This window comes from Lissotriton vulgaris, chromosome 1_1, assembly GCF_964263255.1.
Source record: "Lissotriton vulgaris chromosome 1_1, aLisVul1.2, whole genome shotgun sequence".
Classification (NCBI taxonomy): domain Eukaryota; kingdom Metazoa; phylum Chordata; class Amphibia; order Caudata; family Salamandridae; genus Lissotriton; species Lissotriton vulgaris.
In genome coordinates, this window is record NC_141685.1 from 1,025,310,512 (window position 1) to 1,025,335,490 (window position 24,979).

The window sequence follows — 24,979 nt, forward strand, 5'->3', positions numbered from 1 at the left end:
CCTCCTGTTACTCAATAGACGCTCTGGTTATAGTGTAACTTGCTATGCTTGCTAATTATATCCATGTGCTATTGAGTTGGCGTAAATTTGCTAATGTGCTCTAAGTCGTAGCCGAGGCCGGCCAGGTGGTTGTAGGCCCGTAACTGTTTGCTGAAATTGTGCAATAAAGGTTTCCAAAAAAAAGACTGAAGAAAGAGGCACGCGGCGGTTCAAGATGGCCGTTTCGTGAGACGCTCCACGGCACCGAGCTCCGGTCGGAGCTGAAGGGTTCCTTTTCAGCCTGGGGTTCCACTTCTACATGGCCCCTTGTTTCGGAAGACACAGGGCACACTGAGGCAAGTTTACAGGCCTGTTCATGGTCTTCTTGGGTGCCTTTTCACCTCAGATAGCCTCACCTCACTGATCCCGTTTTCTACGGCCGCCATTTTGTGCATTTTTGCGGTCGGTGAATCTTTTCACTTTTTTCTGTCTACTACAGCAAAGTTTTAATGCACATATTTTTTGACTCTTTTACCCAATGCCTTCCTTTAAATTTCCTGCTTAATTAATGTCACCAGAAGAATTCTGTATATGCCGTTTATCTACTGGATTGACTGACTTTCAATTGCTACACAGCTTTACACGACAATCGTTCTGCTGATGTGTGCGCTCACATGTTTCTCTTTTTGCTGCGGCCCCACTTCAGATACTTGCCTCCCTATGTGGACGGCCATAGGGTCTATTAAGGCAAGCTTCTAGATTTGTTGTGGTTCTTTTTCCACGTGTCTCCGTTGAAATGATTTCTCCTCAGAGACTGGACTTAATGTGGCAGCCATTTTGTGTGGTTTGGAGAATTTTCTTTTTTGTAACATGAGCAAAGGAGAACAATTTTTGGCCTTGTGGAGTAATGTTTGCAAATAACTGACTTTACTTGGTAATGGTTCTTCAACTAGCTAAGCTGTTGCCTCACACCCGTTAGCTGGTCTTATTCGCTCCTATTCATTGGTCTGCTGTGAGGCGCTTTACTCTCTCTTCCGGTCTACTGAAAAACTGACGCTATTCTGCAACTTTAAAATAAGTTCTCCGAGTGGTTTGTTGACATCCTCTTTACTTGTGGGTTCTCACTGTGAGCTTGGAATTTTATTTTCCAAAACCGTATCTACTGCTGTGCTGTACACCCCACCCTGCCATGGGTCCCTCACAGTCAAACAAGTTGCATGGTGCCTCTGGGCCTGATTCTGGGGATTATAAGGAGTCAGCTGCTACCACCAACAAGCACGCTAAAAAAGACCAGTCTTTTTCATCGAAATCCCCTCTTCCTCTGACGTTAGAGGATATTATGGATGAACTACGCCACATCAGACCTTTCATGAAAGATACCACTCCTACTCTTCAGAGAATTGAAGAGAAATGTCCGGACTTGAGTCAAGACTTTCGGATGTGGAACAAAAAAATAGGCGCTGCACAGGATGCTGTTGCCAGAGTCTATTCCCTCACTAAAGAAGTTTCTCAACTTAAGAAGATTACAGAGGACTTAGAAAATAGCAACAGGTGCAACAACATACGTATTTACGGAATTCCGGAAGGTTCTAAAGGCTCAAACATGATATCCTTTTTTAAGCCCTAAGTTTTGCAGATTGTTGGTCTCCCGAAACCTACGGACTTTAATATCCAAAGGGCGCACAGGATGGATCCACAGAGTGCTTCCTCCGTCCAGGCCAAGCGGTATTATCGCCTACTTCCTTCTTTATTCTGACCTCATGGCTATTCTTAATGCTGCCAAGCAACACAAGCAGATGCTCTGGTCCGGTCACAAAGTCTTTTTCAGTCAAGATGTATCCAAGCCAACTGCCAATCGATGTAAAGAATTTCTCAACCTCAGACCTTCTTTGCGATCTATGAATGCTCGCTATGGTCTTATCCATCCTTGCTTTTTCACAGTGACTTATAAAGACAGAACTTTTACGTTTGATGATCCAGCTGACCTTCGGAAGTTCATTCATGTTCACAAGGGAGAAGCTATGGAGCTGAGCAACCCTTACAGGTTTTCATGTTTGTTTTCTTCTCTGTTTTTCAGGTCCTCTTTGTGAAGTTCCCAACATAGATGTTCTTATCCATGTCCCCTCTATGTTTCTTTATGCAGGACTTATTCTGTTACATTATTCCCAATGTCTGGTAAGTTCCCTTCCATTTTGTTTCATATGTTTGCCACCTTGTCTTTATCTTTGACTTTTTCCCTTTTGTTCTAATGGTAAGCCTTTCCTTCCTCTGTGTCCTCCCCTGTTTCTCGAGGCGGTCATCTTGTTTTTTGCCCCCCCCCCCCTTCATTAATGTTCTTCTTGTCTGATCACTAGGACTAAAGCCTTCTGGCTTTTCGTCATCTTTTCTTTACTAGCTCTTTCTGGGAAACTACGCTTCCCTCATCTTCTCCTTTTTTTCCCCCTTTTCCGTCTTTTCTCCCTCTCTTCATGCCTCTTCTTTTCGCTCTATTTCCCACTGTCTCTTTTTTCATTATTCACTTACTCTTTTCTTTTTATGGCCACATCAAACGATTAGTTCTATTTTCCTTGCTCTTGGTTATCTCCTATTTTTCATCCCCTCCCAGTGTCTACATTTTTTCTTCTTCCTTAACTCTTACTTTCATGCTTATTATTACTTAAATGTTATCGATGACTGGCTTTCGTGTAATTTCATGGAATGTTAAAGGTATTCGTAAACTTGTTAAAAAACAGTGAGTTTTATCTAATCTCGCAAGTTTGAAATGTCATATAGCACTATTACAAGAAACACACCTTAAGTTGCAAGATCTGTAAACAGTGGGTAGGAGAGGTTTTCTGCTCCCCGGCAGTGATCAATAAGGACGGTGTTATTATTTTGTTTCATAAGTCTTTAAATGTTGTGTTACAAAATGAATTTCATGATACTAATGGCAGATGGTTGTTTTTGAATGCTAAAGTTAATAATATACAACTTTCTTTTTGCAATGCTTATTGCCCTAATGGCATTGATTTAACTTTTTGGAATGAATTTTCTACTCTTTGGTCTTCTTATGTTGCAGATGATTTGATTGTGGGTGGTGATTGCAACCAACTTATGGACCCCTTCCTGGACCAGAAATCTCAAACTAAATACATTCCTAAAAAGATGCAGAATACTTGTCACAAGGCTATCACCTCTAGAGGACTGGCTGATTCACGGAGAACTTCTCACCCTGACATGTTAGAATTCTCCCTTTTCTCCCCCGTTCATAGACCTCACTCCAGTATAGACTATATTTTTCTTACTCAACATGCTCTTCAATTTATGACTAATTCAGAGACTGGCTCCATTCTTATTTCAGATTGCGCACCGTCATTTTAGATATAGATTACCCTTCACCTTCTCCTACATTCCGTCGCTGGCGTTTTAACAACTCTCTTCTCTTGGATTCTCAATTTGTTGAACAAATCACTTTTTATACAGGAATTTTTTCACAATAATCTCTCCTCTGCATCTCAATATCACTTTATTTGGGATGCCTTCAACGCTACTGCCAGGGGCTTCATTACTGACTGTTTCTCAGAAGAAAAAGAAAGCTCTTATAGATGCAACTCTTATTCTTAAACAAATCAAAGCTCTTGAGCATAAATACTTCACTACCAATTGTCGGTCAACTCTTATTAAAGCAAAAATGCAATATAACAAACACTCTTGGGATTCCGCCTGCAATGATCTCCTTAAATTCAATGCAAAAATGTACGGTGGGCGGAATAAAGCAGGTAAATCCTTAGCTAATCACCTTAAAATCAAAAATGTATTTCCTACGTTCGGCTGCTGTATACTGATTTAACGGAATCCGTTCGGGTGGCGGGTGCGGTCTCAGAGACATTCTGTATTGGACGGGGTACCAGCCAGGGCTGCCCTCTCCCGCCATATCTATTTGCTCTCGCCATGGAACCACAAGCAGCGTGGGTCCGCATAGATGCGCAGAGGAGGGGATTTGAGTGGGACTCTGGGCCGTCAGATAGGATTGCTCTTTATGCAGACGACGTGCTGTTCTTTCTCACTGACCTTAATAGGTCGGGCCCAAGAGTTCTTGAAATTATGAGGATATTTGGGGAGGTCTCGGGGCTCCGTATTAACGTACGGAAATCTACTCTATGGACCCTGGGAGATAGTGCGGCACTTGGTGACTGGGCGTCGGCCCTACGGGAGGCAGCGGGGGGCCTTAAATATCTCGGGGTATTCCTGTCGGATCTACCGGGGGTCTCGTGGGAACGTAATATCGTTCCGGTGTGGGACAAAGTTCGATCTGATATGAAGACGTGGTCCCGCATGCCCCGCAATCTATATGGCCCCCCGCCATATTTAAGATGGTGGCCCTCCCGGGTCTGCTATATCAGCTACAAAATCATCCGTACCCTGTCTCGCCGCAGTGGTTCCGCCAGGTCAACTCGGCACTGGGTCGCTTTCTCTGGGCTGGGGGCGCTGTCCGGGTGGCGCTTCGCACCTGCTTCTTGTCCACATACTGTGGCGGCCTGGCATCGTCAGATATCTTATCTTACTACTAAGCGTCCCACCTGTTGGTATTAAACGAATGGTGGTATGGCGACCGCAGTGACCCGGCCTATGCCCTGGAACGGTATTTGATGGATCCCGATACCCTTCATGAGCTGCTGTACTCCGCGGCAAAGAGGAAGAGACTTCCGATGGTTACACAGGTGGTATTCCAGGTGTGGCGGAGGGCGCTGGGCCGCATGGGGTGGTGGAACACACTGATGCAGGAGACTCCGCTGTGGCACAATGGCCGTTTACCGGCTCTGGCGGCCTTGCGGGGATTCCGAGGCTGGGACGCCATAGGGATCTCGACTCTGGGTCATGTTATGAGGGGAACGACCCTTAAATCGTTCCAGGCTCTGAGGGACGAATATGATATGCCGAACTCCCAATTCTTTCAATACCTGCAGTTTAGACATGCTATCTCCCTTGCCTTGGAGGGACTGGAGACCCTGCCAGAATTCAGCCCCCTGGAAGCCAAGCTGTTCATGGGGGAACTGGAAGATAAGAAAATATCCCGCATCTATCAATCCCTCGTTACCCACTGCTCCTCCTCTCTAGACAAATTGCGGTCTACCTGGGAAAGAGATGTAGGAGATCTAGATGAGGAGAGCTGGAGAGAGGCCCTGGCAGCCCCAAGGGAGACGGCTATTGCAGTGAGATTACGATTCATTCAGTTTAAATACCTGCACAGGGCCTATTACACGAGAGAACGATTGCATAAGGCTGGTCTGATTGCCTCCCCCGGCTGCCTGAGGTGTGGCCGTGAGGTGGGCACGTTTGTACATACGGTGTGGTCCTGCGGGGCATTGGAGGGGTACTGGAAGCGGGTCTGGGATTGTCTGGATGAGGTGCTAGGTTGGACACTCCCACGTACATCACAGCTGGGTCTCTTACATGTTCTGGAGCAGGTAGGAGGCAACATATATAAAAGACACTTGTTACTCTTAGGCCTAGTGGTGGCTAAAAGGGATGTGGCCCGTGCCTGGAAAAACTCTTGAGCTCCCCGGGATAGAGGCCTGGAAGCAGGGATTGGACTACTATATGAGTTTAGAACGTCCGGTGTTCGAAGCACGAGGCTGCCCTAAAAAGCATTTCAAAATCGAAGAGGTGGGCGGACTATAGGGGGCTGTGGCTGGAGCCGCCGTCGCACCAGGATGCTATCAGTGAACAACTGTTTGATGGACCAGGGCAAAGGTAGGAGTGTACTGCCAATTTCATATGGACTGCTTTATCGAATATGGACTGACATTGTGATTGGGGTTAGGGGGGGGACCCGGGTGGAGGGTAGTTTCTGTGGGGTGGAGGGATTGGGGGGTTATTCGACAAAACTGAATAGTGTTGATTTCTACATTGAGTGCTTAGCTCTGTATATTGATTTTATGCTCATGGCTCCTCCGGGGTTCGGAGTACCGTGGAATATTTTTGCAATCTTTCCTGATATGACAAAGCTTGTTCTGAAAAAAAAAAAAAAACTTAAAATTATGGTAATCACAGATAATTCCGGAGCTCGGCATATTACAGACGCTAAGATTCTTGCCTGCCTTACTCAATATTATACCTCCCTTTACACTCCAGAGTCCACCCCTTCACCTGAATAAATGGACTCCTTTTTTCAAACTATCCCTAAAACTCCTGATTGCGTCGACTTCACATCCTTGGATGTTCCTAAGTTGGAGAACAAAATCATTAATGCTATTAACCTATTACTCAAAGACAAATCACCCGACCCGGACGATTTCTCCATTCGATTTTTTTCTTCACTTTAAACATTTAATCCCTCAGTTATTCTCATTGAGAAGTCAAGACAAGGAAAGCTTTGTTCGGCTGCAATTTAAAGCAGTCATAAAAATCACAAAAAAGAAGAAAGTACAAAATTATGCTTATGTTATTTACAACACAGTAAAAAAGTACAGTTAATTTACAGTTAAAAATATATTGTGAGCATTACTATTCCAATAAAATCCTTTTCCTTCTATAAAGTGCTACTTTAAAAAACGGAGCTATTCTCCATGCTATCTGCTCATTCTCTAGTAGTTGGAGTAGGAGCATGGCTTGGCGACACTGCCTAAGCCCTAACGTTTTTAAAAATGTAATAATCCAAGCCTTCCTGGGCTCTATATAAAATTTGCAAAACAGGACTAGATGCATGGTAGACTGGTCGGAGATGTCATCACATGGGCACGGTATTAGGGTGCGCGACCAGTCATTCAGTTTCGGGTATGACACAATCTATGAATGTTACCCAGTCTGAGTCTAGTTAGAAGGAATCTATCAAAAGTTCCTGATACTAATGATCGATAAGGCTCCATCCCCAGGGTGGTGCGTAACAACTGATGGCGCCTCACGTGATTTTTGATGAGATTTCCCCGAGCATTCTGTTTGCTCCCAGAAACTGGAGACCCTCTTTCTTTAAGGTCTTTCTCGAGATTTCCATCATTGATGTTGGAGCTAAAAAGTATTCTGGGTGACCCAGGTAATTCATAAAATCACGTACAAATTTGATCCAAGAGATTGCGAAGACCCAGTCTAATCTCAAGGTGTCTTTTAAAATCTCCCCGTTTAGCCTTGTTTGGTCCTCACACCAGACTCTATGCCACAGGAGAATAGGCTTGAGTTTTACCAGATCTGCTATGTGATGGAGCGCTAACTCCTCGTGGCGAATAAACGTGGAGTGCTAGGGGGTACAGAGACAATATACCTTATAAACACGTTTTCAATTGTTTGTAGCGGGTTAGTGTCTACAAAACCCCACACCCCAGTCCTGTAAGTTGCTATAGTAACACACTTTGCTTTATATATTTGTAACAGTTCTGAGAGGGGTTTCCTACCTAATTTATCAGCAAAAGTTACTAGTGCCGCAGTAGATCTAGTAAATGCCAATTTTTTGGCAGATATAGTAGCGGCCCAGGAATCGTGGCGATTAAAAAGTACACCTGGGTAGGAGATTTTTCTTGTTAGCTTCTTGCTTGCGTCTTCCCGTCAATAAACATTTCACGGGTCTTCTGAGTCCCTTGCTTACACCTCATAACATAAGTCTTAGTTTTGTTTGTTTTCTAGACCGAGGTCCTTCATGAAAGTGCTAAAACTATCCAGGGCTCTCTGAAGGCCATTTTGGGTGCGGGCCATCAAGACTGCATCATCCGCATAAAGAAGAGTGGGAATATTGCGGCCACCTGCTTGGGGCAAATCTTTACCCTGGAGAAGCAATGCATCTTCAAGTCCATTTATATAAAGATTAAAAAGGAAGGAATTGTTTTTTACCCCTACTACAGAACGGGAGTTACAGGTATCTCTGTGATAGTCCTAATTTGTGAATAGTCCCGCCCAAGTGCAGGGACCCCGGAGCAATCAAAATAGTCTCTTAAGTCGTCTTCTTCTGCAGTCCTGCATAGACACTTAAGAGAAAACGAAAGACAAATAATGCAGCCTGACATTAACAAGGCTACATTGGCCAGCACTTCATTTTGAAATGAAAAGGATAGCCAAATAACATCATTACATTTACACATTTTACAGAGTTTCACAACACAGAGAAACTCCCCTTCACAAAAATCCTTTGACATGATAAGAGAGGAAGGTTTGGACAGACAAGCCTCATAGGCTGCCATTATGTGTCTGGAAAAGGGATACTGTGCCTTTAAGGAACCCTCCAGAGACCCTCGGTATCCCATGATGCACAGCCAAAGGCAAGTTACTTTCAGTTCTTTTTGAAGGTCCCTTAAAGCCAGGCCTGTAGCATCCAGGAAAAAAGTTTTCTTCCACCGGGGAGGAGGGTGGGTCGCTTATGACTATCACCAAGATACCCCTACTACAGAACTGGAGTTACAGGTAAGAAACTACTCCTTCTGTAGTAGGGGATCTCAGTGTATAGTCCTAATCTGTGAATAGAATGGCAAGCCCATCCTAACAGCCAAATCCAGCGGTGGAAGAAAAACAAGAAGAAAAATCCTTACTGAGCAAATAAATTAGTCAGCGAAGCCTGCCCAACTTGCGCATCTGTCCTGGCATCAGAATCCAAGCAGTAATGTTCAGGAAATGTGTGGACAGACTTCCACATAGCCGACCTACAGATGTCTGCAATGGGAACTTTACGTAGCAAAGCCGCTGTAGCTGCTTTGCCTTTAGTCGAATGAGCCTTAGGCTTACCCCCTAGTGTCTTGTTAGCCTTTTGGTAACATAGTTGTATACAGGACACAACCCACCTAGATATGGACTGTTTGGAGGTGGCAAGGCCAGTCCTGACTGAACTGTAATTTACAAACAACTGATCTGACCTACGAATGTCTTTGGTCTTATCTAAGTAGAATTTCAACACCCGCCTCACATCAAGTGAATGAAGAGACCTCTCAGCTGGAGAGGAAGGATGTTGAAAAAACATAGGTAATGTGATCGTCTGGTTGACATGGAAATCAGATATCACTTTAGGGAGAAACTTAGGGTGAGTCCTCAAGACAACCTTGGAAGCATGAAATACAGTATAGGGCTCCTGGCAACGCAGAGCCTGAATCTCACTCACCCTGCAAGCCGATGTTATTGTCACAAGGAAAGCCACCTTCCAGGACAAATGCTGTAGAGAAGCCTTATGAATAGGCTCTTTCACCAACCTTGACAGCACCACATTCAGCTCCCACGAAGGCGAAGGACGCCTAACGGGGGGGAAATACCTTCTTCAAACCCTCCAAAAAATCTTTAATTACAGGTATCTGGAAAAAGGATTTTTGTGAAGGGCATTTCCTAAACGCAGTTAATGCTGCGAGGTGAACCTTAATAGAATGGAAATTAAGGCCAGATTTAGCCAAATGCAGTAGGTATGGAAGGATGACATCTTCCTTGCAGGAGGTAAGGTCAGCATTGCTGGACATGTACCAAATGTAGAACCTTTTCCACTTGTAGGCAGAGGAAGTCATGGTGGATGGTCTCTAAGCCTCCTTCAGTATTTCCATGCAGTTGTCAAGCAAGTTCAAGTGACCATACTGTACTATCTCAGGAGCCATTCCACCAAACTCAACAATGAGAGGTTGGGTGCACCATCTGCCCCCGAACTTCGTTAGAAGGTCCGGCCAACATGGAAGCCGCAGATGGGGTTGGAGAGACCGGTGGAGCAGGTCTGTGAACCACCACTGTCGAGGCCACTCCGGAGCAATGAGGATCATTCGCGCTCTGGATTGAGACAGCTTGATGAGCACTGCTGGAATCAAGGGAATGGGCGGAAAAGCGTACAGAAAGCTGTTCAATCAGCTGATCCACAGTGCATTCCCCCGAGTCCCCGGTTGGTAAAACCTAGAGGCGAGGTCTCAGCATTTGCTGTTTTCGGCGGTGGCGAACAGATCTATTTCTGGAGTGCCCCATCTTGCGAAGATGTTTCCTAGCACCTCGTCATTTAAGACCCACTCGTGGTTCTCCTGAACGAGCCTGCTGAGTACGTCCGCCTGAGCATTCTTCACACCTGGTAGATGGGTAGCCGTTATCATCAGTCCTCTGGCTAGCAGCCAGTGCAGATCGCTTGCGCTTCCTGAGACAGTGTGAGCGATCTCGAGCCCCCTTGCTTGTTGAGGCAATACATTGTGGTCATATTGTATGTCAGTACAAGCAGGGAGTAGGTCCGGAAGGACGGACAAAAGGCTTTCAGTGCCACATAAACAGCTCTGAGTTCCAGAAAATTGATATGATACGTGGACTCCTCCTGGGACCACGTTCCTTGGATCTGTAGATGGTCCAAACGCGCTTCCCAGCCTGGGAGAGAAGCATCCGTCACAAGGGTCTGTATTGGAATGTCCTTGTGGATGGAACCCCCTTTAGTAGATTCTCTGCTGAACACCACCACTTCAGGGACTACTGAGCGTGCTGAGACACTGATCCGGTCCTCCCAGCTCCCTTGTTTCTGGTCCAATTGATCCTCCAGACATTCCTGCAGCAGTCTCATGTGGAGGCATGCATGTGGTGTGGGGAAGATGCAAGAAGTCATCGACCCCAGGATAGACGACACGGTCCTCACAGTCATTGATGGAACGGACATGAAAGACTGAGCCTTCCGAAGGATCGATAAGAGTCGCTCCTCCGAAGGACACACACTTGCTCTGTGAGTATCGATGGAGGCTCCCAAGTACTGCAGACACTGAACAGGAGTCGGAACGGACTTGGACATGTAGATGTGCAGACCCAGTTGGTTCAACAGAACAGCCGTCCTGTTGAAATGCAATTGCGCTTCCTGGAAGGTGGAGGCTTTGTGCGCTTCCTGGAAGGTGGAGGCTTTGATCAACCAGTCATCCAGGTACGGGTAGACAAACAACTTGTTCTTCCTCTGAAGCGCTGCCACCACCGCCATGCATTTCGAAAACGTCCTGGGTGCAGACTTCAGACCAAATGGAAGATAGGTGTACTGATAGTGGTTCTTGCCGACTAGGAAGCGCAGGAACTTCCGCTGTTTCTGTGCAATGCGCACATGGAAGTACGTTTTTATTAACAGGGTATCGGCCTCTGCATGAAGTTTGCACAGCAGGTACTGTGAACGAACCGGTGGGATTGCTGGAGGAGGGCTTAGAAAACGTAGACTGTATACATTGCAAACAATATTCAGCACCCACTTGTCCGGAGTAATTTTTCTCTATTCTGCCGGGTAATTCTGAATGCTTCCCCCCACCGGAGTGGGTAACAGAAAAGGGGAAAGTAATCCCTCAGGGCCCTTATTCCCCGATGCGGACTGCTGGTTGCCTCTGCCCCTCTGACTCTTCTGGAAGGGCTGCCTTCGATGTTGTTGTTGCTGCTGCTGCTGTTGTTGTCCAGCTTGGCGACCCTGCCCGCGCTGGAATTGTTGGGAGGAGTAGCGCCTTTGGTAGGGACGGAACGACTTCCGCTGTTCCTTCGGCTTCTCCAAGCCCACAGCCTTCAGCATTTCAACTCCCGCCTTCATGCGGGTCATCTCCTCGTCCGCATGGGTCCCGAAGAGGGTGGACTCCAAAAAGGGCAAGTTGGCAATCTACTGTTGCGCCTCAGGTTTCATGGAGGTAAGTCGCAACCAGGAATGGCGTTTCAAATTCACCCAGTGGCAGTACCCATGAGCCGCCAGGAGAGAGGTGTCTGCAGCCGCGCTGATGATTTGATTGGAAACCATCATGCCATCATACCTTCATTCAAGATTTCTTAAAAATCTTCCCTTCTGTCCCTCGGGTGGAGTTCAATGAATTGTTGGAGTGCCTCCTATAGGGACCGGCCATATCGCCCCAAAAGCTCAGTTGAACTTGCTGCTTTCATGGAAGTGGCTGCTGTACTGCAGACCTTCCTTCCTGCAGAATCTATTTGTCGGCTATTCTTGTCCGGAGGGACCGTAGACGAAGGAGCAGTAGAATGTAGCTTCTTGGTGTCACAATGACTGAATCCGGTGCAGGATCCGTTCTCAGAAACGCAGGATCCGAATCTGGGGGTCTGTACTTCTTCTGAAATCGAGATGGAGCAGACTTCACCGAGGCAGGCGTCAGGAACAGCTCCATGGCCGGTTCCTCCAACCCTGGCACCAAAGGCAGAAATGGACGAGAGAGCTGCCTATGCTGTAGCGTTTCGAAGATGACAGAGGTGGACGCGGTAGGAACAGTCTGTGCTATCCCCAGTTTTGCTGCTCCCCTCAGCAGCACGTCCTGAAATGTAACAATGTCATCCACTGGCGGAACTCTCGTAGGCGGGGAGTCCAAAAATGTAGGTAAATACCTCCTGTCACTGGAAGAGTCTGTGTACCTTGTATTGCTGGACTGCGACCTTTCTCTAAGACGGCGATGTTGTGATCTGGTTGAAGAGGCGGAGGTTGATCCCGAATTAAAGGCCTCGGCTGTGGAGGAGGAGGTGGAGGTAGTTGAGGAGGAGGAGGCGTAGGTGTCCTAGGCCGTGAAGGTGAGTAGGTCCTGGAATATTCAGGGTCCAGAGACCGGTTCACTCTCCTCTTCTTACGAGCAGGCCTCGGGGAGGGTGCTCTGGAAGTCTACTTCCCTGAAGAAGAGCGCCTGAGCCGCAGTGACCGGGTGCTCGCTGATGTGGAAATGCTAACTACAGAGGATGAACTTCCACTAGACACTGTTCTGGGCGTCGACATTCTCGCGACCTTCTCCGCGACGCCGACCTTCTCCGCGACGCCGACCTTCTCCGCGACACAGACAGCGAACAGTGGTGCACCTCAATGGCGAGCGCCGATGCCTTTGGGACTCAGCATGACTACGATGGTGTGTCGATGTCCTTCCCCCTCGACGCAGAGTGTCGACGTTGTTTCGGCCCAAAGCCCTGGGTCGAAGGGAAGCATATTGTAGTCATACCTCTCGACGCCATAGCCATAGACGTCGACCGGGACCCGTGCCGTTTCTGGGTCTTTTCTTGACTGGGGAGCCCCCCAGAGGCCAATGCACGGGCAGAGGAAGAAGAAAGAGTCCCTCCATGCCCAGAGGTCCCACCTGCATCCATTATGTCTTCTCTGCTCCAGGCCTTGAAGACGCATCTTCTCCCTGTCACGCAGGGTCCTCATGGAGAAAGATTGACAAATATCACAGGAATCAGGAACTTGTGTTTATGGAAGAGAGAGTATGCATACTTTGTGTGGGTCGGACTTGGCCTTCATCCTACCACACTCAGGGCACTTGTCGAATAAATCTGGCATTTTGATAAAAAAGAGGTGGTCTAGCCGCTCAGAAATGCAGTAAATGGAAGAGAAAGGCCTCAGACGTCGAATGAAACACTAATTAGATCAAACAAGCACCAAAAATTGAAGTAATACCACTAAAGGTAGAGCTCAATGCTCCAGGGTCCTGTTAGCAGGAGCTGGAAAAAAGAACTGAAAGTAATTTGCCTTTGGCTGTGCATCATGGGATACCGAGGGTCTCTGGAGGGTTCCTTAAAGGCTTTGTCTGTCCAACCCTTCCTCTCTATCATGCCAAAGGATTTTTGTGAAGGGGAGTTGCTCTATGTGTGGTGAAACTTTGTAAAATGTGTAAATTTAATGATATTATATGACTATCCTTTTCCCTTAAGGATGAAGTGCTGGCCAATGTAGCCTTGTTAATGTCAGGCTGCATTATTTGTCTTTCATTTTCTCTTAAGTGTCTATGCAGGACTGCAGAAGAAGACGACTTAAGAGACTATTCTGATTGCTCCGGGGTCCCCGCACATGGACGAGACTATTCACAGATTAGGACTATACACAGAGATCCCTTACTACAGAAGGGGGCCAGAAAACAACCTTGTCTGACCCCTCTCCTGATTGGGAAGGTTTCAGTGCATTCTCCCTTCTGACTAAACCGTACGCCTGCAGACGCGCCGCTATACAGCCCCCGTAGGAGCGTAATGATTTGTGGGTCAACCTCTACCCTTTCCAGGACCTCCCACAGCCTGTTATGCTTTACTGAATCAAAGGCGACGGTGGGGTCAACAAAGGCCAAGTACAGGCTGCCTTTTTCCGCTCTTGTATACTTGCCTATTAATATTTAAAGATTCAAGGACTGTTCAATAGTACCAAGACCATCACGAAATCCATACTGCAAGTCGGATAATATCTGGATATCCTCTGCCCAGTCTTAAAGGCACTCCATTAAGACCCTCCCTAGCACCTTAACCATTGAGTCCAGTAGGGAAATGGGTCTGTAGCACCCCGGATCTTCACGGTTGCCTTTTTTGAAGATTGGGATTATTATTGATTGCGCCCAGGTCTGAGGGATATGTGGACTTTATGCTAGCATTAAAGACCTGGGTCTATATAGGCCCCCACAGGAGAACATTATGTTTGAACATATCATACGGTACCCCATCGGGCCCAGGGGCTTTCCCACCCACACTTTGCACCAGGGCCCTGGTCACCTCCTCCAGGGTAATTTCTAGATCAATCTGTTCACTGGTGTTTGTGTTGCAAATCATCCGGCTGCCACCCTGGATTCCCCAGCTCATTATATAGCTTAGAAAAATGGCTTATCCATGTTGCTTCTGTAATTGCTATTTCCAAGGAGGGGACATTGCTTGGAGCTAAAAAAGGGGTTCTCAGGACCTTCCAGAAAGCAATGCTATCTTTCTGCTGGGCGGCACTATATAAGGAATCCCACGCATTATTTCGGAGGGTTTGTTTCCTTTCTTTTAGTGCCCTTCTATAATCTAATCTAGCATGACAGATATTAAGCGGTGATCTAGGTTGTGTGTGCAATACCTTTTTTAAGTTCGCTTATGCCATAGTTAATTTTTCATTGAACCAGCCGGGATATTTAGATGTATTACTAATTTGTACAGTTAATATGTTTTTAACCTCCCTGGTGATGTCTATGAAACAGTACACAATCGCTGCGTCCAGGGCAACCTCGCTCAGGCAGATATCTAACGTGGGCTTGCATTTCACTAAGACATTTTTAACTAACAGGTCTGCATCCACTTTAGACCACTTTAATGAGTATCAATTAACATTGTTCAATGCTACATTTCCCAGCATACAGGTGAGTTGCTCAGGATTATTCAGGGTGCGCGTAAGTGACTTTAGTTTTATGAGAAGGGGAAAATGATCGCTTAAAGAGATGTCGCCCACCTCGAAAGAACCAGGAGTGGGTGGGAGCGTGAGATCAGTATGAAATCAATAGTGGTTGCGTATCCCCTCCCATTAAAAGTAGGGGCGAAACCGACTGGTATAGTTAAAGATTCATTGGCAAATCCAAGATCCAGTTTAGTGATAAGGTCATTAAATGTGTCCCCCCATCTTGGTGTGATTGAAGTGAGTACTGCTATCTACTTCGTTAGACATACCACACAATCTATCATTGGAGTAATTATGTAGATGACAATTGAAATCGCCCAACAACAAGATCATTGTAGCTTTACTTTTCCCATTACAAATTTTTGTTACCGCCTCTAGAGTGCCCTTTACAACTAAGTTGAGGTCATTTTGGGTGGCATTGTTCTATAGATTAATCAAAAGCATGCGGAGGGTTGCATTTAAGATTAACTCAACTACATGAGAATGGGTTCCCCCCTTATGAAACTAAATCTGACTTAGGGACAGCTTATTTGAGATATAAGTTGAGATGCCACCTTTTGGCCTTCCTCCCAAGCCTTTCACTGCTGGGGTATGGGAGGTCTTATAACAATTTATAGGTATGGGTTCAATTGCCCAAGTCGCCTGGAGACATAGAATACCCGTGCTCTCGGTGAGAGCATCCCAAACTGGTTTCTGTATCCTAGTACGCAAGCCTGAGATATTCCAGGACACCACGGTGCTCATAGTAGGATCAGATGTACACAGGGATTTAATTCCAATCAAGCCTGTTTCATTGGGGGGTCCAGATTAAACATCGTAGATATCCCTAACATATCCACATGTTGCTCCAAAGGGAGCAGTGAGGCCCCATGACTTCCCGTCCCACTTATGTATCCCTCTATGCACTCGGCGGTTAAGGTCCTGGATGATTCCTCGTTCCTAGATGGGCCCATATGCGAGGTGGAGTCCGGGTTAGTGATATCGCATAGCTCTCCCCTGCCTTTAATGGGGGCTGGAGGTAACGCCAGTCAATCTACCCTATCCAGCATTATACTTGCAGAGCACCCCTGGATTAAACACAATATATGACTGCTATTCAGGTCCCGCACTGGTGTGGAGGAATATACATAAATGTTATTGTCTAAAGAGGAGGCAGCCAGCCGCGTACGGATAGGTGGGGGAGGAGTGGTGGAGCTGTATTATGCAATCACTGATAAATACCCCGCTATGTGTGCTCCAGAATGTTGAATTTTATGACAATACGATTTCGCTCTACGAATGTAAACTGCCATATTGTACTATTTGTTATACAAACTTGTACAATGTGTATCTGCTGATCAGAATAAAAACAATCTACCCTATCCAGGCTATAGAGGGGATCGAAAGGATTAAATGTTGTGATGCCACATCTATATTGTGCAGTACTACTGGTGTTGTCAAAAACGGGGGCCTACTGGTGAGCCGGGGTGGGTGGGTAGGAGAAGTCTAAAGGGACTGCTCCCACCCCCATTTACTGACCGGGTGATGCCCGAATATGCCAAGAATACATCTGACCAAATCTGGGGATCTAAAAGTGATCACTACACAATCCCCTGCCAATGTTTTGGGTGCACGGCCTACCAAAGTGATTCGGCGAGTCACCTTAAATTCTGTAAAAAAAAAGCATTTGTGTGGTCTGTCTTGATGGAGAGTGCGTGTAGTGCCTTATTTTTCAGGGAAGACCAGTGCTCGAAATCTCCATGTTGGAGTGACGGTACATTGGTTAAGACAATGGTGTAAGGTGTGGCCTCTGGTGGGAGATGTAAAGGCCTCGGCTCTGGTAAGTTACTGTTTCCCAATAGTCCCCCTAATTGGCTCCCTAGCCAAATTTACCTGGTTTGCCAGAGTTGAGGCACGCACAGGGCAAGACTCATCTCTACTGCCCGGACTACCATTATATATTCCTATCTTGGAGAACGAAATCATTAATGCTATTAACCTATTACCCAAAGACAAATTGCCCGGACGGTTTCACCATTCAATTTTTTCTTCACTTTAAACAACTTTTAGTCCCTCAGTTATTCTCATTGATTAGTCATTTTCTTACTACTGGGGAGTCTTACTACTGGCGAGTCAAGAGGATCTTTCACTCAGGCTATGTTATCTTTGATTCCTAAAAAAGGCAAAGACCAGTGCCTTTGCAAAAATTATAGGGCCATTTCCATTATTAACACGGACTGTAAACTCTTCGCTAAAGTACTTGCCCTCCGTATTAATATGGTAATTCCTAACCTCATCAATATTTACCAATCTGGGTTCGTCAAAGGTCGATCAATTACAGATAATTCGAGAACTTTTCTCATTATTATTCACCTTGCTTCCAAGATGGATTCACCAGTTACTGCCATTACATTAGATGCTGAGAAAGCATTTGATAGGGTCCCTTGGGGATTTATTTTTGGTGCATTGAGATGGCATGGCTTCAGTCACTATTAAATACATTCACCTGTTATACTCTGCCCCCTCTACTTCCATTTGAGTAAATGACTGTCAATCTAAATACGTTCCACTCCTTAGAGGTACTAGGCAAGGTTGCCCTCTTTCCTCACTTGTATTCATTCTTGCTTTAGAACCCTATTTAGAGAAACTTAGACGTTCTTAGACATTAGATATTCTATATATTATACAGGTCTCCAATTTAAAAGCATCAACATTAAATTCACTGCTTATGCTGATGATATTTTGTTATATATCTCCAATCCGTATACTTCCCTGCCTGCTCTTTTCTCTTTATTGCAAGAGTATTTGTTAGTTTCTGGCTATAGATTGAACATTGATATGTCTGAAGTTCTACCTTTAAACAAATTCTGTCTTTCTCGTATGTTTCACGGCTCTGGTTTTTTTCAATGGAATCCCAAAAGTATCAAATGCTTAGGCATTCTATATGCTAACACCATCAGGGAAACTACTAAAATTAACCTTGCGGATATACTCAAAAAGCTTTCTGTCCTTATTGAGAGCTGGTACCCACTTTTCTTATCCTGGTGGGGTGATTGGCCACAATTAAAATGATGCTCCTTCCAATAATCAATTTTTATCTTTCAGTGCTCCCGGTTTCCCTCCCGCTCACCTTTTTTAGCATCATCAATCACACCCTAACCAAATTTCGGTGAAGCAACCGTAAAGCTAGGATTTCACTTTCTCGTCTTCAACAGCCCAAAGATATGGGTGGAGTCAACTTTCCCAATCTCAGACGTTGGACTTTTTAAACCGAATCTCCTCACACTCCTACAACGGCTTGGAGTTCGTTAGAACAAGCTCAATTCACACCTTTTTCATTTCTTACAGCTACTTGCTTATCTCAACCCGAAGTGTTTTTCCACACCCATCTTTACTCATTCCAAAGCTCTTGCATCTTCTTTGCTTCAAACTCATCTTTCCTCTGCAGATCAATTCTCTCATACTCCGATATGGTATAATAAATTCTTAAAGATCAATAATAGAGCGTTATTCTGGAAGGAATGGATTGATAAAGGCATTATTACTCTAGACCCTTTGTTGAAGGATCGATCCCGCAGAGACTTTTCGGACATTCGTTAATCTTTTGGCATTTCCACCACACATGCTCTTCAGTATCCCTTAATGAATGCTTCCCTGACTCATCTCCTTTCCCAGGATTATTCCTCTAATACACCTGACCATGTTTCCCCCTCCCCACTTGATTTTCCTACCCTGCTTAAAGCAGCTGTTATTTACAAAATGCTATCCCGTTCTCTGGATGTTAGAACTAAATATAAATTAGAACTCTTATGGGAGAAAGATTTGGCCCAAAATTTCCCATTTCAAACATGGGATTCTATTTGATCAAAAATACACACTTTTTCACGTTCAGCTAGCACTACACAAACTTTATATTTCTTTTATAACAGACTTTTTCTCTCCGTCTGAACTGCACAAATTTAAGTTGTTAGACTCCAAGAAATGCTGGTCTTGCTCTTATGAGAACAGTGATTTCCTTCATATGTTTTTCCATTGCCCTTTGGTTAAGTCCTTTTGGTCTTGTATCTGGTTGAAACTGAATAAAATTTTATCTACGAACTTTTCTTTTGAAATTGTATATGTATTTTTGGGTAGTTATTCACCTCTCTGGGATGTCCAAAGTAATGTTGGCAAATTTATAGACTTTTTTTTTTGCTATTTCCTTTCAGATTACCACCACCAATTGGAAGGGCACTTCAAATATTTCATATCAAGCCTGGTGGAATTTGCTAGGTCATCCCCATAGGTTTGATCGTGCCCTTGCCACTTCATTACTTCTATTAATCAAAAAAGACTTGTAGTGGTCACCATTAACCTCTTTTCTCTCCAGAACTGCTACCTGATTTCCCTTGTTTTTATGGTACTATTGTTATCTTTATCACTTTATTATATTTAATGTTTTATAGGATGATTTATTACTGTTTAACTTCTGATTTATTTCCCTTCCCTCTCTCTTCCCCCCTTCTTTGTTCTTCTTCTTCTCTCTCTTTTATTCAAAATGTTAAAATGCATTTTTTTTCTACGTACAATTTTTCCCTTCTGAGGGTTTTGGTTGCATTTTTGTCATATATACTTTTTTGCTATTTCCTTTTGCTATACGACCTTGTAATGATGTTTTACTTTGTTTATTATGTCAATAAAGCAATCTAAACTTAAAAAGACTGAAGAAAAAAGAGGAAAGAGGTAAGAACAAAATTAGGAAATTAGGGAGGAAGGAACAGAACACAACCATTTTAGAACAAAAAACAGGACTAAAATAGTTCAAGTTGAGACTCAAAAGAAGGAAGTAAAACAAAAACAAGAGAACCAGGCAAACGAGAAAGAAAAAGGGAACGGCAATAGATCAAAGCTGCACGCGACAATGCGCAACGGGGGGAGGGGGGGTAATTAGAGCTTCAGCGCATATACCCCTGCGAGATACCAAACAATATGACAATTGAAAATCCAGCTCTGGACTATTCACACAGTAGCTTCACGCCAACAAGCTCAAAGGTGGCCTTCCCCTAACTCCTGGTTACACCAGAGCCCATATATGCCCATATTGCTATCCCACAGATTTTCCTAATGTGCACCCACACTCACCATGATGTATGCATTGCGGTTCAGGAACTTTATGAACTTCTCCAAGCACCAGAAGCAGCACTTCAGGCAGCACAGAAGGAACCGTGCAAACTTGTTGTCAGACCCTGGGGTGTGGCATACCAGAAACAAAAACAAGAGATGAATCAGCAGATTAAAAGAGAATTCCCACACTGCCTGACCTAGAGAATCACACACACACACCTAACCACAACGTCACTCACTAACAGAGTAATCGAGGTGGAAAACGCCTGGGTAAGAGGCAAATGTTTGAATGGGGGTGCAGAGCATTTGGGTGCAAGACGAAAGATATGTTTTCTTTCAGTGAAAGGTGTATATAAGGCTCTAGATACACTTGGTAACTATTTTATTCCCTAACATTACGTCAATACTGCAAGAAAAATTCAATCTGCTGGAGAAAATAAAATACCCACCCATCTCTCATCACAATGGCTTATGCAAAAACTCTAGATATAGGTGCAATTTGCGCACAAAAATAATAAATGATTACTGTTATACTTTTTTTTTTATTAATAATTTTTGCTGTCACTAAATTAGTAAAATATAATAATTGTGTCACTATTCTCCACCAAATTGTGATGCTAATTTGGGCACTACAGAACAGAAGATGGTAATTATTTGGCCCGTTATGGGGTTTATAAAATGGTAGTTCTGAATTTTGCAGCAGCACTGGTGTACATCTATTTGGCACTCTCCAATTTAATATTTCTGTAAAACCCTCATTTACATATGAGACACCCACACCACTGGATTTTAAATTTACAGCAGCACTTGTACATAGACAGTCTGCAGTAATGGATCTATAGGAGGAAGCCTCTGCTTCTACCTTTCCACCCTTTAGCACGATTCTCTGGTTATTTTGAGACTTCATTTAAAGATACCTGCAAATCAGTTTTTAGGTCGAGCCTAGGCAGCATATGTGCTGCTCTGCAAGGCATGCTGTAGTCACTATATGGACTTTCAACATGCCCAGCACTTTTGGTTGGTAGTTTGGCCGGCCTTTCAAAATTCTCTTACTTTGGTTGGTCAATAGTGTTCATCTGTCCTGCCTTTGGGTGCTTAGTTCCCTCCCAGCAGACATCTCCGATTGATTCTTTTGGTTGGCCAGCTCTGGCCATCTGTTTCCTCCTCATTCAAGCCCCCTCCCTCTGGTCATTGCTGCGGTCCCTTAATCTCTCTAGTGACGTCCCTCGCTGCTCAATTGTTTTTTTTGTTGGCCAGCTCTGGCCATCTGTTGCCTCCTTGCTTGTACCCCCTTCCTCCCGTCATTGCTGCAGTCTCTCAATCTCCCCAGTGCCCCCACACCACCACCTCACACTTCATTTTCTTTTTTTAAGCAGCGCAGCATGCCGCACTTCATCTTAAACACTGGAGGCCATGTGCCTTTCTTTTCTTCGTAGCAGCTCGCTAAGCTGTATTTTGTAATATTTCAGCCCCTTCATCTTTCGTGTGCTTGTGGAGCATTTTCAGAGTGTAATCTCCACAGATAAGTTCCTGTCACTCTAATAGCGCTCTCCTGACCAGACTCCACACAAGGGCGGCTTGTAGGTTACAAGAGGGTGTTGCCAGGGGTAAAAGGCAAGCATCGAGATGCCTTAACTAAAAAAACAATTTTCAATGCCAATAGCTCTAGTTTTCACTAATGCAAGACTGGTTGCATTGCAAAATGCTTGTTACTAAAAAAAAAAACAAAAAAAGACAAAAAAGGACGGTGTCCTAAAATTTATCCTTGCTAGTGGTTGAAGTGAGTTAAGTATAGGAACGGTGATCCTGAGTACAATTGGGTGGGACCATTTCTCTGGTTGGACAGTTCGGTTGGTTAATGTGATCACTTCAGATATCTGTAAGACTGAAAATCTGGCTGGTGCCCTGGGGAAATAGTGACTTGTATTTATAGTGCTAAGAGGTCCAAGCATTTGACAGAAACCATAGTGAACTAAGTCATTAACATAAAACGTGCTTTAAAAACAGTACAAGATAGGTTTAATACGCGCTTTAGCAAAATGTGCAAAAAAGATTTTAAATGTTTTTAGTGCTTTCAAAAGTAATGTTTTTAGTAATGCGCCGAGTGTAGCTAGTGCAAATTTTTTATTTTTATTTATAAGTCCAGATTCTATCCAACCTACTACATTGGCTTCCAAGCAGTCTTCAGATTTGCCAGTTAACCAACTGCACACATTTACATTCCTTTCAGACAGCAAGCAGACTACAGAGAAGTCTTGTTTCATTTTTAGCTGCCTCTTTCTCTCACTTCACAGTAAAATAGCCTCTTCTTCTCCCTCTTCAACCTGTGGCAACTCAATCGTTCAGGAGTATGGGAACTTTTTTGATCAAACTGATAAAGCTGGGTAACCTCATTCCCCTGCCCCGTTCGCCCTCTGCTCCCCGCCCACAACACACCTCTTTCCATCAAGTTGGTCTCTAATGGAACAGTTTATACCTTTCAGCTGGTGATCTAGATACTCCAGCATGACGCGGATGAGCTGCACTATGGCAAGGATGAGCGAGCCAAAGGCCAGTGATCCTGTGTGATATCTGCATTGAGAAAGTGGAAAGAGAACACACATAAGGATACGCTTCACAATGCTCTGCATAGGGAAAGGGGGCGGTGACTCCCCTACCCCACAGTCTGTAAACAATCTGTCATAAAGTCAGTAGATCTGGAACTCGCTGCGGACTTTCTATTTTGCCAAAGCTTACTTTGTGAATGGTTTTTGTATTCAGGCACTCAATGTATGAAAACAAGCATGGTCTAAAAGCCAAAATGTTTTTTTTAGTGGGGTACCAGAATATGCTGAAAGTCATGGGACGACTTTCTGTGCGCATGTGTACAATGTGCAAGAACAGAATGCAGTCACTTACAGTCAAGTAAGCCAATGGCGTATGTGCCCTGATCCTGTGCCCCATGCTGCAGTGGGTGGAAGCAAATTGTGAATGACACTAAAGCCTAGTGTTTCCACTGCCTGCAAGGGACTGGGAACATCACAAAACACACGAGAAACTAATACCTGAGCGCTCGTCCCATGGAAGAGAAGATGGGGAAGGCAGGCATGTCGTCAGCCTTGTTGACGACCCAGTAGTAGGAGGAGAAAGCCCCAGCCAAAGTCACCTGCCCCAGCCCGATGACGAAGTTGACTAGCCACAGAAACATGAAGGCATTGAATATTTGGAAGACGATGAGGTACTTGTGGTATTGGCTCTCGCCCCCATAGAAGGCGAAGAGGCAGCGGGCTTCCGGGCAAGCCTTTGTGATGTTTGTGGTGTTGAACGTCTGCAAGAAATCCAAATCAACATACAACATGTCATTCAGGGTAAATAAATTAACTAATAAGGAGGTGGGCACAATTTGGGTTTACAAGTGTTCCATTTATGGTAAATACACTGAAGTTGATGATGAAACCTCAATGAAACTTCATAAAAAGAGCAGAAAATGGGGCCAAACCCCCAGGATGCAAACAGAGAGGCTCTCTGTACCTACAGGCATGAGTTAAAGAAGTCATTCGGGGATAGCCTCCGAAGCAAAATTCATTACATTGATAGTAGCATTGTCTCCCTTTCCTGACATCCACTCACCCACCAACTTACAAGAAATAGGAATGTATATACACCTATGAATCTGAAAAAGCATAGGCACGCCCCTTCTCTGAGAGACTTGGTTCACTCAAGTTTACACATGATGGCCGTCAGCCTTTTCCCCATCTCTGCAGGAGCACGTTAAGTGCCCTCCCTGACAGCACATCTCTGATCTGCCTGGACGAGCTGGGGGCATCTGCATATGTGCCTAAGTCCCTGAAAGGGGTGTGGCCTATATAATCAAGGGCGTGGCTTAAATAGATACATTAAAATAGAGAGCCACACTACCCACATTTGCACAGAATCACAACTGTAATTGGCACACATGAACATTGCTCTGTGCGGTTTGTAGAGAGGCCGAGGATTGGATGGCCAAGTATTCTGAACACCTTTTTGCCCCCGACAGGCACCGCATTCAACAACTCAATTGTACTCAGTCATTAACACCTGGATACGACTGAATTACAATTATGCACCAAATGAAAGTAATTCTGTTGCCTTGAAAAGAATATGTAATGAAACATCCTGGAAAAATTAAACAGGCATGGGGAATGCAAAGCTTGTGATATAGAAGCATCAATGACATGGATGACTTTAACGGTTTCAACACCCATTGTTAAGAAATAGATCTGTGTTTTTATATACAAACTTAAGGACATGAACACAGAGCCCGAAAGGGACCCGTTTCAATGTCTGTTTTAAATTACTACCGGGACTGAGCCCCGAAGGGACCCAGCCCATTTAAAGCCCTGCCTACAGGTCTTTTAGTCTCATTAATTCAATGTAGCAAAACAAGACTACAGCACGCTGAATGCATTAGGTTATCACATTAATGTCGAAAACTCGAAAGTGTCCACAATGGCCTGGAGGGACGTGGTCATCATATAGAATGGTGGCTAGCTTAGGGAAAGACTGGTGCAGGCATTTGTTCCTCTAGGGTTCCATGGATTGCCGCAGAGTTCCCTACACCATAAAAATGTGGGGACCCAACACCAATAAATGCAATGGAGCCTGGGCTTAAGCGGCGGCAACTGGATTCTATAAGCAAACCATGAGGGAGGACCCTAGTAATCACCCAACAGGTCAGGCACACATGGCGGGGCTGCAGGCATTACCTCTCCCGCAACGACCAGTCGCACCTTAAACAACTCTGTGCCTGTTTCTATTCCCACACTCTATTCCCACACTGCTTTTAAGATTCTTGTGCAAGGAGACAAAAGGAAGAATAAACAATATCCAATATTTCCAAACAAAAGAGAGCACCCCTCATTAACAAAAGCCCCTGTA

At 44.7% G+C, this 24,979-nt stretch overlaps 1 protein-coding gene across 4 annotated transcripts in view; it reads right to left on the reverse strand.

Annotated features, from left to right (window-relative positions):
* SLC44A2 (solute carrier family 44 member 2 (CTL2 blood group)) overlaps nucleotides 1-24,979 on the reverse strand; it is a 376,289-nt gene that overhangs the window by 63,973 nt on the left and 287,337 nt on the right. For all 4 annotated transcript variants that reach the window (XM_086961742.1, XM_086961734.1, XM_086961726.1 and 1 more), the window contains exons 15-17: nucleotides 23,128-23,390; nucleotides 22,560-22,654; nucleotides 20,102-20,205 (exon numbers count right to left, since the gene is read on the reverse strand). In XM_086961742.1, the coding sequence (XP_086817868.1) occupies nucleotides 20,102-20,205; nucleotides 22,560-22,654; nucleotides 23,128-23,390 (462 nt within the window). The remainder of the gene's footprint in view (nucleotides 1-20,101; nucleotides 20,206-22,559; nucleotides 22,655-23,127; nucleotides 23,391-24,979) is intronic.